Source organism: Artemia sp. Qi Xiang Cuo, chromosome 17 (genome assembly GCF_049724085.1).
Source record: "Artemia sp. Qi Xiang Cuo chromosome 17, ASM4972408v1, whole genome shotgun sequence".
NCBI classification, from domain to species: Eukaryota; Metazoa; Arthropoda; class Branchiopoda; order Anostraca; family Artemiidae; genus Artemia; species Artemia sp. Qi Xiang Cuo.
The window spans coordinates 857,570-872,247 of NC_142810.1; the positions used below are offsets into that span (position 1 = coordinate 857,570).

At 36.3% G+C, this 14,678-nt stretch overlaps 1 protein-coding gene across 1 annotated transcript in view; it reads right to left on the reverse strand.

The window, feature by feature from the left end:
* Nucleotides 1-14,678, reverse strand: part of LOC148941766 (uncharacterized) — a 78,831-nt gene that overhangs the window by 29,932 nt on the left and 34,221 nt on the right. The window contains exon 7 of the mRNA XM_089103084.1: nucleotides 6,762-6,939. Coding sequence (XP_088959210.1) covers nucleotides 6,762-6,939 — 178 coding nt within the window. The remainder of the gene's footprint in view (nucleotides 1-6,761; nucleotides 6,940-14,678) is intronic.

The window sequence follows — 14,678 nt, forward strand, 5'->3', positions numbered from 1 at the left end:
TTTTGCTCTATTTTTAGGTTTTCAGAGTTTAGTCATCCTTTTTACTTGCCGTTTTGTTCGTTTTTCTTGCTTAAAATATCAGTCAAATTCTTATTTAATTATTCTAATAATCAATTCGTACTCAATTTTTGACTTTAATTATTTATTAAAATATAATCTCTCAATAAGTTATTAATAAAAATTCAATTATCTCAATTAAACTAATTAGAACCTGATAATTTATTTAAGTTAGACTAAGGTTTATGTTTAACTTAAAAAGACTGTGCGTCATTTAGTGAAAAACGTTTATTTTTGTCAATTTTCTCCTGTTTTTCCCTTTTTTTTAGTTTATGCAAAATTTATTTAAGCAATATGTACATTAAATTATCCAATTCTGATATAGTGACTACTAAAGAGATTTCCTCTTGAAACCCATATTTCTTCACCCCCATTATACCCGTACAAATTTCCGCCAGTTTTCAGTATATTTTGATAGAGCGAATTTGTTTTTATTAGCGGAAGTAAACATGACTAGTTCGGAGTGTCGGGTATTTTAGAAAGAAGTTTAATTTTTAAACTATGCTATTCAGTAGGCTATACCCTTATATCTGGAAGCTTTATAAAATAAAAAAAACTACCAGTACAGAAGCGTCTAATTATATGAAATATTTTGTGTTAGTGCAGATTATAATTATTTTAGGCCTAAACATAAAATAGGATACCATTTTAATTACGTACTGCACGCTGGCTTATTCGTTTGTTTCTTAATCGAAAAATATAATGTTTCGTACTTGAGAAACATATTTACCAATATTTGGCTATTGATATGTTCATATGTAGAATTTCACGGCGGATGTGGCCTTATATCTCAATAATAATATGGACAATTTTAAAACCACTTAATCAGTTAAGATACATGGATTGAAACCCTAATTATGTCCAATGGCGACTAAGTAAAACCCACAAGGAATTCCCTAATAAGGGGAAGGTGTTTCTAACTTAACAGATTCTAATAAGACTTTAATATTATATTTATTTATTTAGTTCTAAAGAGTTTGCTCAAACAATAGCCTTATAAAAAGATATTGATGTCAGTTCTTCATTACGCTTATATTTTTTGCCAAACATCAACTGGAATCTACGCGGGCAAGCTTGGAAATCCTGCGTCTAATTACCTTATTCGAAAGGCGAATATGAGGCACCAATGTTGACTTTTAATTACGAAAAAATACTAAGACCAATAAGACGAAAACCAAGAGAAGAACACGGGGAAACAGCTGAAATGCAGAGGTTAAACCCGGAGCCCCCGGAGAACGTCTAAGCCAAAAAATTGGGAAGACATTAGAAAACGAGTGGGTATAGAGGTCTCCACTCGTCCTCGTTATGTCTTGTTTTCTCATTGTAGTATCATTTTCTTAAAACCTTGTGCCTAAGAAACTACAACATGCGTTTCTTTAACAACAAGGACGTGCGTGAACAATACAGGCATGAAATATGTTGTAAAATTAGACCTCAAAAATCAACCATGTTGCATAGACTCTGTTTAAATGATTATTTTAGATATATTGTAAAATTAACTAAGCGTTGAAAGAAGTTAAAATAAAGTGTATGTAGCAGTGTATATTAGAAAGTATAATAAGAGACCATACTTAAAGTTGAAGAATTAGTATTTTATAAGAAACTCCTATGTATTGAATTTCCCAATGGGAACAATTATAACCCAATTAATGCGTGAATTATTCTATGAGTATTTACTTCAAAGAACGTGTGATTCTGCCTCGTTATTTTTATTACAGGAAGTAAATGGACACATTGGTTATCAAGCATCACAATGAGCAGGCCAGCACATATCCAACCTAGCAGCCTCTACTTTCATCATATTTCAACCAACAAAGAATAATCACCATAGACCCCAGGGAATTTTCATCCCAGCTTCGTCAGCGAAAACAGCAATTACCCTTGATCGTTGTTTCTTCGACCATGAACCAGATTACGTATCAGGTAACACTATGTTTGAAGTTTAATTCTGAGAACCCCATAAATAAGTACAAGATAAACGATATTTAACAATATTTGAAGTTAAATGATACTTAAAGACATTTGAAGATATTTGAAGCTGAAGTTAAAGACAATTTGAAGTTTAATTCTGAGGACCCCATCGATCAGTACAAGATAAACGATATTTAACGATATTTGAAGTTAAATGATATTTAAAGATATTTGAAGATATTTGAAGATGAAGTTAAAGACAATTTGAAGTTTAATTCTGAGAACCCCATAAATAAGTACAAGATAAACGATATTTAACAATATTTGAAGTTAAATGATACTTAAAGACATTTGAAGATATTTGAAGCTGAAGTTAAAGACAATTTGAAGTTTAATTCTGAGAACCCCATCGAGCAATACACGAGAAACGGTATTTAACGATAATTGAAGTTAAAGGATATTTAAAGACATTTGAAGATATTTGGAGCTGAAGTTAAAGACAATCTGAAGTTTAATTCTGAGAGCTCTATCGAGCAGTACAAGATAAACGATATTTAACGATATTTGAAGTTAAATAATATTTGAAGATGTTTGAAGTTCAAGTTAAAGACAATATGTTAAAAGAATCACTATAGTTTGATGAAAACCCATCCTAAATCCAAACTTCAATTACCCCGTGATTAACCTAGGAATCACCGCAAAGGCTAATCGACGCAAGCCATGAGCTAACAATTTTATAAAAGGCACAAATGAACAATTTTACGCGAGAATACATCCTCTATGTGCCTCAAAAAATCCTAAAAATGATATACTGAGAAGAAAAACACCAAGACCTGTAGTGGGAAGCATCATTTCCCAGTTGACTATTAGAGAAAACTTGTCGTGTGAAGACAATCAGGCTCGAACTGTTCCATGAAGAAACCATAACGTAAATGCTTCAAAATTTTTGCCAAGACAAAAAGAGTGAAGGACAATAATTTACAACAGAAGGATGTAGTACACTAAGGACTCGAAGGTGATGAATAGATGTGAATCTACATATGTTACTTCCTAATAACTTTGATAATTCAAGAATCCCAATAGTGAAGGTGTTTTAAAATTACCAGTGAACATGGTAAACACAATATTGTGTGTTTTAAATCGTTTTTGTATGTAGTGTTAGATGTCCAGATAGTTATGTGTAGCGTTACCAAGCTATTCATTTAATGTAGCGTAGATAAAAAGTAGTGTGCCACATAGACAACAAAAAAAAGTGAATTAAAAAAAACTAATGTAAAGGTAGAATAGCCCCAACCTTGTTGGAAATGTAAAAGTAATCAGTGTTAGATGTAGAAAAAAAAAATCCTTAGTATAGTAGCTAACCTAGAACCATGAATAATCTTAGTCCGGTAGATGAATTTTAGATAGGGATGTAGAATAAAATAAGAAAATTAATAGAGAAAATTTTTAGCACTCCTGATGAAGCCATAATATAAATATAATATAAATATATAGAAGAAATTGCTAATAAATGGTGAACATTTTGAAAACATCAAAGCCGAGCAGTTACTATTGACGGGACGTCGTTAATTGATGGGAAGGGTGATACGTTTTATAAGTCAGATGCGTCGTATTGAAAATACCAAACTAAAGTTCCTCCCCTTTTAAGATAACTCCGATTTCCTATAATTAAGTTAAATCTAGCTTATGAAATGAAGTCCTTAATCAGCAAAGAGAAAAAGTGCAATAACCCCTGACAAAGAACAGCACTATCCAGGCTTAAGATTTCGCTAAGAGAGTGAGAAATAAAAAATATGCTACGTACGATATTTCTAAGGAAGTTTAAATGGCAAAAAAAACGTGTGAACGCTTGAATCATCAAAAATGTTTAAAAGAATTCATTGGACGAAAGGTTCGCATCCTTGAACCAATCGGGCCAATTATGAGCCAGTTCTTACAGCGCAAGGCTGAAGAGCTATGTTTGATAGTGGCGTAGAAGTGTTTTTTAAGATAATTAACAGATCAGAGTTAAAATCATTCAGACAAAATTCTTATATTCTTCCGTCGTTGTCACCGTTATTGTCATTTGAAGTGACCCATTGCTGTGCAACTAAGTATGTAAGTTCAATAAATCTATTGCCTTTTTTATCTGTGTTTATTTTATTTTATATATCTGCATCTAGTCTGATAATAGGTAATTAGTTCGTATGTCTTCAAGGTAAACGCTCCAAGAAAATTTTCTATCGCTACAAGTGGTTTATAACAGAGTATATAGATTCCTCGATGTTAAGCAGCTACTCCCTCCCCGTCAATACGGGTTTCAGCGTTATTATTCAACTTTGCATGCCTTAGTTGATTCAGTTGAATACATATTAAATAGCCAGGATGCTGGAGAAAAGGTACTAGGGATTTTTCTGGATTTCACTAAGGCTTTCGACACGGTATACCATTCATTCCTCCTCACAAAATTACATTCATTTGGAATATATGGTGTTACTCACGAGTGGTTTTCATCCTACCTGACTGATCGTAAGCAGTGTGTAATTGTGGAGGATAGTGTGTCGCCAGAATTACCGGTAAAATCTGGCGTACCTCAGGGGTCGGTAATTGGACCGCTCTTGTTTATTTTGTATATCAATGACCTGACAATATGTCTTACTACAAATGCACACCCGGTAATATTTGCTGATGACTCAAATTTCTTCATTGCTGCTGAATCATCCGAGTCTGCTGCAAAAAAGGCCCAAAAACACTTGACGAAATATCTGACTGGTGTTTTCGTAACAGAATGCAGGTAAATGCTACAAAAAGCTGCATCACAGTCTTCACTTCTGCTCCTTCAAACTCCTCATTGTCTAACTATGTCGCACTGTCAATCAATGGAAATCCCATTCCTCAGACCACAGTAACAAAGTTCCTTGGCGTATTTGTAGATTCCTCTCTTTCGTTCAAACATCACATATCCCAGCTGTCTTCAACAGTCTCACGGCAAACATCAATATTACATACAGCTAGCCTGCTTCTAAGTGCTGACATGATCAAAACGCTTTATAATGCTTTTGTCTTCCCCAACTTGAATTACCGCTGTTCTGTCTGGGGCAATACATTCAAATCTCATCTAAAATCATTAAAGAGATCACAAAACCGTGCAGTTAAGGCCACATAATGCCTCCCCAGGCTATACCCCTCAACACACCTATACAGAGACGCTAGAACAATAGATATAACTGAGATAATTAACGTTAGTAATTTGCGTTTAGCATAATCGGCAATATCGAATAAAATTTTTCAATGTCTTTCCAAGTACAACGAACTTTGCAGCGAAACTCAGCAAGGCAGAGCTCTCCACTGCAAAAACCCCAATATTATGCTACCGAGAAGAAAGCTTACAAGGTCTCAACACTCTCCAGTTTATAGAAGTATTTCTTTGTGGAATTCAATTAATGAATCTATTAAATCCATAAAATCATTTGGCACACTCTAAAAATGATACCTTTCTTACACAGTACTGGATACTGCATGAGTTACTGTCTCAATTTTTCGTTTGTATCTTATCCTCTCACTCTCCTTCTTTGACTCCACCTCGTCTCAATTCTTTCCTTTCTAATTCTCATATTATAAGCTCTTCTCTTTTCATTTCATAGTGTGATATAAATTTGTTTACCAATATCTGTGTGACTCGTACAAGCATTGCTTTGAGTCGAAATGTTCATGTTAATGGTTTCGGTTGTTCATTTATTTAAAAATAAAAGGTTGATTGATCTGAATGATTGATTGTTGTTTTGCCAGGAGGGGAGAGTAGACTTAAGTTACTATATTGTGATTTGAACTTTCAAATACTGTGCTGTGCGGTCTTGTTCGGCTTATATTAGATCTATCTGTTTATCTGAACTCCAAGCATCAACAAGACCGTACTTTATCTGAAGTTCTGATTCATAGTTATAAAGCAATTATTGTGAATCGTAGCAACCCATAGATGGGCGAAATTTTTACAGACTGCACTTTCTCAAACCCGGCTAGGATTTTTGAAAGCTAAAAAAAGGAAAGCGTTGACCCACCTGACCAAAGCATATTTTCGAAAGCTTTAACAAAATAGCCGTTATTTTGCGACAGCCTTTCAAGCAGTATGCATCAAAATAACTACAGCTTATCTTAAATTGTTGCATTAAGTTCACACTGCAATTAAAAATGGTGGTCGAAAATAAGGCAGCAAAAAATAATTCTTTGCAAAAATGCATTTAAACAATAGATAAAACCCCAATTTAGGGCTGGGGCAGATTTCTACTTAATGTTTTAGGGCAGATGAGTGTCTCCACGGTTTTAGGCTTTACACATACTAATGCTAGGAACATGTTTCAAACGCCGCCTATATTTTGTCTACCGTTAAAACTGCTCATAGTATATGCCTATACAATAATATACAAAGATAGGCCTATTTTAAGTATAAGCATCATCATTGATAAGCATCAGAACAATCAGAATTTACTACCTCGTTTAAACAGTTCTGATCAGCGGAATTCAGAATTTAGAAAAGTCTTTTTTTTTCGGAATATTCTTTTGCAGAAAATGCGTTTTTAATCTATTGTAGTTTTAAACTTTGTTTTGTCTTTTTATTTTCCTTTTATTATTTTTTTATCTTGATGCTTAGTTTCCAACAAAGCTGTGATTCGTAGAAATCCAACCAATCAGAATTTGTTATTTTGCAAGCAGTGTTTATTTGGGGAAAGTTATATTGCATACACATAGACGCCAAATATTGCACTACTTAGAAAAGAGAGATTAAGATTATCCAGTGTTGTCTGAAGTAAGCTTACGTAATTGTCCTTATTTTGAAATCCTCCGTACTGGGCGGTTGTGTTTCTACGCTGAAGAGCCATGATATCAACTGGAGGCACCGGCCTTCCAAAATCTTGTGCTACGGGTAGGGCTCGCTGTATTGGGGTACTATTTCGTCTGTTTCCTCCGATTTGATGGCCAACCCCTGACAAAAACCTAGAAAAAAGTTTATTGATGTGGAACAAAAAGAATTATACGTTCGTTAACATTTACTCAGTTTATTTTCTGATATTCCTTTAGTCCTTTTGCAAGTTTTAAGCAAATACAGAAAAATCGTATTAGGCTATATACACAATACAATTTTAAGATTTTCCAGGATGGGGGCAGGTTCACCAAAACCTCAGACAAAGGATTTGCTATACGAAAGTTATAGTGCATTTGTTGAGAATTATCTTCTAGAGAAAAATCGGGGACAGTTGAAGAGGGCCAATTCAGTAGACCCCAAAGCAAAAACCCAACCTGGTAACATAAATTACAGAAGAAAAAATAGCTTTTCTTATGCTTATTTTTTTACACTGTGCCGTTAGAGAAACTTTAAACCGTCGCAACCCCAAAATTTTAAAAAGGGTATGTCTCGAGAATAATTTTTCCTTAAGATGACCCATTCGTTAAAGATGATTTAAAAATGTTGGGCTCTTGAAACCAACTACATTTTCACGTGCATGGAGGCAAGTCTCTTTGCTCTAAAATGTACAAGAAGCGAATAAAAAGCAATCCAATGAGCACAGGTAGGTAGCCTAAGTCTCTGAGGATAAACAAGCTCTACAACTCTTTTTTACGAGTCACTCTTTGCTGTCCCCAAACAGTGAAACTTTGAAGCCTGCTAGAAACTTTTTTTTTTGATTAATTTGTCTTGAGCTGTAAGTACCCTCCTACCCAATTTCAAGTGAATACCCAATTCTATTTGGGTATTCTACCCAATTTCTAAAGGGAGGATAAGTGAGACTCAGAAGTGGTGAAAGACTGAAAATCCAAACGCTCTATTACTTCGGTCGAAAGTTACCTGTTCCAACAGTGACAGAAACATTCTTCTGAAAATCACAATTATTATGCACCATCGGTCCAAGGTACTTCCCCTAAAAGCTTCGAGTAATCCTTGCCTACATTTCTATTGAAATTTTATGATGGGGAGTGGTTTTGGAGGGGCTAAGGCCAACTTTGTACCTCTGATATACAACTCAGAAATGCTTGCAGGATTCCGCTTTAAATAGTTTGTAGCCACTCTACTCTTACGTTAAAAAGCAGTCAGTGAGAGGTGGAGAATATTCCGAGGGGTCAGGGGCCCATTATACAGCTCAGATTATATAGACTAATAATGGCTGCACGTTTTGAATCCAAACAAAGTGCAGCATATCTACCTTTCCACTTTTGAACTTGGAGGTGGGAGGGGTGGAGGTGTTGAAGGGCCTACTGCCCCACTTTGGTTAACTTATGACACAGACTGAAAATCTTCGCCTCATCATTGTTCAAATAACAGGCATTATCCCTACCATTCTGTTATTGAAAGGGCTGGGGAAGGTTTGTTAATGGTGCGCGTTCCTCAGTCAATATAGATAATAAACATTTTTTGCGATTAAGCTTCAAAAAACTTCCCCAGACCTACCGTTCAGATAAAAATCTAGTGTGGAGAAGGGGGGTCGTTATACGGGCTAAATTTGTGCCTCAAATCCTGCAGACTGAAAATCATTGTACACTTTACTTAAAAAAGGAGTAACATGCTGTTAAAAAAAAATCACTTTACAAAACCCACTTTTGCCGAAACTTTGGAGGTGAGTGGGGTGGGGATAGATAAAGGGGCAATGGGGGGGAGGACTTTGGATTCTGGTTATACAGATAAAATATCCCTTACGATACGGTTAAGTCAAGGTGCAATACGCAAACCTTTTGCTGAGAAATTGGCGATAAGATTCGCAGGGGATTTTTGGAGTCGCAACGGGCCCATTTTATGTCCTCTAACTATATTTATCTAAAATCTTTACGTGATTCAGCTTAGAACAAGGTCCAAATGCATACCTTTACTTAAAGAAAAAAACTAATATGAGAGGGTATAGACAAAAGTGGCTGTTGGATGGGCGATGGGCCCACTCGGCGCTTCCTAATAGTACTTCATACTACTACAGCTACTACTACTACTACCAAGTACGATTACGAGTTTTATGAAATTTTTTTTGAAAATACATAAAAAAAAAATTTATACAAGTTTAGATTAGGCCATATCCTAATATTATATAGGCTATAGGCTATAGCCAGGTTTCACTTTCCAAGCACTTGAGTGTATCTCAACTTAGTACAATTGGTTGCAACTTATACTTCATACTATAACAACTACTCCCAACACCCCAATGCAGCACCAAACCACCAGATGCCACCACAGCTGCACATGCCCCTCTTACATCCCCGTCTATGCAAAGCTTTCCCCTTACCCCCTACAAATAAGTTTCAATTTTCTTTAAATCCTTCATTACGACCTCAATCCCTCTCAATTCGGGGACACCCTGTTTTTGTTTGGCCCCGAAAGGGGCTAAATAGGGCTAACCTGAAAAGGACCATCTTTGGCAATCTGTTATCCTTCATCCGCAAAATGTTTCCAAATCATTTCAACTTTTCTCTCATTATAGCCCTCGACAATAGGATAGAATAATATTTTGTACAGCTTGTTGTTTGATACACGGTCAATCAAAAGGGTACCAACACGTATCCGTAGATAATTCCTCTGGATAACATCTATCATGCCCTCCTTCGTTTTCTAAAGCACCCCCGTTTCAGACGAGGTCCTCCTTCAACCATACTTTTGATGATTCTCCTTCGTTTCGAGAAGTCCTCCTTCGTTTTCTAAAGCACCCACGTTTCAGACGAGGTCCTCCTTCAACCATACTTTTGATGATTTTCCTTCGTTTCGAGAAGTCCTCCTTCGTTTTCTAAAGCACCCACGTTTCAGACGTGGTCCTCCTTCAACCATACTTTTGATGATTCTCCTTTGTTTCGAGAAGTCCTCCTTCGTTTTCTAAAGCACCCACGTTTCAGACGAGGTCCTCCTTCAACCATACTTTTGATGATTCAAGCAATTCTCATTTACTTATCTAAGGGTTAAAATTGGCCGAAGCATCCTCTCTTCATTCTAAAGCCACACTGTTCTTCTCTTAAAACTTAATCTACAGCATCTCTGATATCATCAAAGTAATTTCCTTCCTACAGAAACTAAACTAATTGCTCCGTAATTGCGGGGTTCGGTAGCAACGATGCTCCTGAAAAAAGTGCCTTTAATTATTTCATAACAACAGAAAAGTGGCAACAAGTGACAACTAAGAGGCACATAGAGCAAAGGCAGATGAACTACACAGGTCTCAGTTACTGCTATATGATCATCCTTTCCCTTAAAAGCCCCTGAGGTTACGAAAAAGAAAACTGGAAGTCTTATTTTTTCTTCGATTAATTTATTTGCTCATAAGCGAAATAAACAAAAACAAAAGCGGAACTTTAATGAAAGCATAGCTTAGATTATGGTACTAGGTACTAAACAACCTGAAGAACCTAGGTACTAAACAACCTGGTACTATGGTACTAAACAACCTGAACAGCCTAGGTTAATAATAATATATTAGTTCATAAGTTTATTAATCCACATTAATAAACAAATAAATAAATTAAACAATACTTTCACGCTGGAGAAAACCTATGAAGGTTTGCGATGCGTACTAAAAAAAACCTGGTACTGTGGTACTAAACAACCTGAGTAAAACAAAACTTGTGACTCTTTATGAACAGGAATAAAAATACCATTAGTATCCAAGAGTAAGTGTAACGAATCGCTGGAAGAATTGCACCTAAGATGATTAGTATCATTACTTCTTCGACATTTTTTCAAGGCGATCGATCAGTTCTGATTTCTTCTTCAAAACAAGAATTTCTACGGATCCAGCATCATCTATCCTTTTACAACTCCTTCTCTGGAACTCTCTTTTGCAAAATAAATTTAATTGTCCATGCCTGTCTTATAATGCCTTTTGACGAGATTCCTCTGTATATCCGTGTTTGGATACATAGGAAAAAGATCAAAAAGGTTTAGATGAAAGGAGATGCTTTAGGTCGATATACCCACAAACTATGAAGATTTGTAATACTCCCCTGATACTTTCTATATAGTTTCCCATATAGACCTCGGCAAACCGAGGTCTGGGAGGGGTAGTTACCCCCGCTGCCCCATAGCATTTGGAACCAGCTTTTAGTGCTTTACTGCCTACTCTTAACTACTACTGCTTTCTTCAGGAATTTTCTTGCCTCTCTCAGAAGAGCGTAACCGATATCTTTCTTCTATTTAACCATCTCTTTTAATCTTAAACTGTCTTAACTCTATTTACAATATTGTTTGCTTCCTCTGGACCATTTTATGGACCACAAGAGGCCTGATATTTTACACCACCAGCTGGTGTCTTCAGTTCTACCATCTTTTGCCACTAGCTATCGATTCGCGTACTGTCCGTGGGTGGTGACACAATACCCCATGGTAATAATAACAACCATTCTCCTTGAACGTAATCTATATTCGTCTCAAATTGAAGTTTCTTGCTATGTAGAGAATATTACTGTCGCCCTTCGGCTGGGAATCTGGCTTGGGAAGACTGGAGGATTTAAAACTTGAAAAAAATTGTTGTTCACAGGCATTTCACAAAGAAAAAAAGTACAGCAGCTTCGCCATGCTTTCGAACTCGAAAAAAATACAAAAAAAAAATTCCTATCTTTCTGAAAGTGACATAATTACGTCAAAATCCTGGGAGAGAGGGGGGGGGGTCAAAGTTGGAGCCAATTTTCCCAAATCGTGAAAATGACAGTAAAACCTAAAACATGAGCCATTTGATACCATAAAAGTACTATAAAATGCTTTATAGTACTATAAAAGTAAATATATGTAGGTGAAAACTGATCCGTTTCTGTTGATGCTTGAATCATGGAGGCTTATGTTAGTTTTGACAAAATCTTTGAAGACACTAAATTTCAGCTGGGGGGGGGGCAAACTCACGTCTGGGGAGGGGGCAAACCGAGGTCTGAGAGGGGCAGTTGCCCCCCTGCCCCATAGCAAATTACCCCCCTGATTTCTCAGTCACTTTCAAAGAATCAATGTCTGCCATGATTTGCTCATTACACAAAGGTGCTCTAGATATAGTTCTTCAATACAATCTACGCCTTTAAGCTCGACGAGGCGATGGTTCCAAACATCGACACGTACAATCTGTCCGACAAGAACTGTGCATAAGCGTCGCAATACTAAATTCGATACACCCACACATTTTCACAGTTTGTGCAGATTACAGATATTAAGATCATCCTTTCTTCTATGTTTAATTTCTTCCGCCGAAGTCGCATTTCAATAATGTTCTAATAATACATCATTTGAGGCTAGGTCCTACAAGCAAATTATCAGAAACATAACTCCCCAAAAAACAATTGACCCCCCCCCCCCTCCTGTGCAACCAAAGATACAGACACAATATTACTATAAAGGTTTTCTGACTATTTTTTTCTACCTTTGAGGAAAGGCTAAAAAGGTTAGAAATCTAAACGCAAATCTAGTGGGAAAAAGCTGGACTGTTTGAAGGTTTCTCTGAAGGAGGTCATAATAAAAGCTTTCAATTTGGGAGGTTCAAGGAGACGTCTTTGACAGTCTTATGATCTCAGGGAACTAGATGTTGCAACTACTACTACTACTAACAACTCACCGCAGCACCAAGCCAATTGAGGCCAACACAGCTACGCACGCTCTTCCTCTATCCCAATCTATTCAAAGCCTCCATTTTTCCACCCTCCCACGAAGTTCCGACTTCATTTAAATCTTTCTTTATGACGTCCTCTGACCCCAGACGAGGACGACCTGCTTTCCGTTTAGCCTTAGACGGTTGGCTGAAAAGGACAATCTCCGGTAATCTATCATCCTTCATCAGCAGAAGGTGCCCTAGCCACTTCAACCTTTATCTCATTATAGTCCTAGAGAGCGGTATTGAACCACATTTTTCGTACAGCGTAGTGTTTGAAATACGGTCAGTCAACCGGGTACCTAGAACAATCCGTAAGCAATTTCTCTGGAAAAAATATAGGAAATATTCATCCACCATTCGGAGCGCCCATGCTTCAGAGTCATATTTGACCACTGTCATCACTGTAGCTTCTAATATTCTAATCTCGATTTGCAGACTTATCTTCCTATTCTTTCAAACTTTTTTCAACTGTGAAAAAACGTCCTAAACCCTGGCTATTCTACTTTTAACATCTTCACTGCTCCCACCCTCTTTACTAATAATACGACCAAGGTAACTGAAGCTGCCCACCTGATCAATCTTTTCGTTACCGAACGTCATCTTTTCATCTTCACTTACTCCTAGTCTTAGTGACTTAGTCTTCTTAAGATTAATTTTCAAACCTATTCTAGCACCCTAAACTCGCAAAACCTCTGAAAGTTCATTCATTTTGCTCGAATTTTCATCTAGGATGCTTAAATCATCAGCATAATCTAAGTCCAGGAGACTTCTTCCTCCCCATTTGTTCCCGTGGTCTCCCATTGCCTTTCCTGTGCTCCTTAAGATGAAGTCCATCAAAATAATTCATATAAAGAGGGATTGAACACAACCCTGCTTAATTCCTGATTTAATACAAAACCAGTTGCTAACCTCATTTCCTACCTTAACCACAGCCGTGTTATTCTCGTATTAAGCAGCAATCCCTTTAATGTATTTGTCTGTTTTTAATGTTTAACTTTAATGTTTTTAGTGTATTTGTATACCATACAAGGATCCGACCTTTGCTATAGCTCTTCTATCAACAGAATCGAACGCTTGCTCATAATCTATAAAACTGAGGACCAAAGGTGTTTGACAACTCAGGCACTTCTCAATTAATAACCTAAGAGTGAAAATTTGGTCGACACATCCTCTACCTTTTCTAAAACGGCACTGTTCTTCTCTTAAAACTTATTCTACAGCATCTCTTAGTCTAAAAAGTATATAATATTACTAAGTAATTTGTTACCAACAGAGATCAGAGATCAGATCAGATTAATGCCTCGATAATTACCACACTGACTCTTATCACCTTTCTTACAAAGTGGCCTAATTAAGGTTTTCCAAAAATCGTTAGGTACTTCCAATTCTCCAAAATCATATTCATAATCTTCAGTAACTTTTTTCAAGCCACTGAGCCATCATATTTAATAAATCCATTTAAGGCCCTAACAGCACTATGAGCTTTATTACTTTTTAGTAACTTTAGTATTGTTGCTAATTCTTCCTCAAAAAACTAATCTTCCTTCACATCCAAGGTATCACAAACTTTTTCATTTTCCTCTATATCTTTTCCTGCAACTCTTATTTCGGTTTAGCAATTCTCAAAATGTTCTGCCCATCTCTCTTTAACTCTTTCCTTATCGCTAATTGTGGCCCCGTTCCTATCTTTAACTGGGACAAGTCCGGATTGACTACTCCCTCTCAATTTGTTAACTTGCCAGTACAATATTTGTTGCAACGTTCTTACGTGTTTACAGTGGTTTAAAAAATTCGATCACTCCCCCAAAGGATGACCAAAAATATGAACAAATATAACAAATGTAACATTTGGAATATTATAGCACTTTTTTCAAAATTTTGAAGAAAAGCTAAAAAAAAAACTAAATATCCCTAACTATGCTTGACAACAATTTTAAGAAGGAACTCCTTAGAGATTTCCCTGGAAATGATCATAGCAGAAGCTTTGAACCTGGGTGAGGATCAAAGAGAATTCTATGAATATTTTGACCACAGGTGACTTATTATTGTGACTTATTATTGTGACTTTCTTAAATTTAACCTCCCCTCCCCCCAGAGAGGACCAAAAATACACACAAATATAACCAAATATAATATGATGCATAA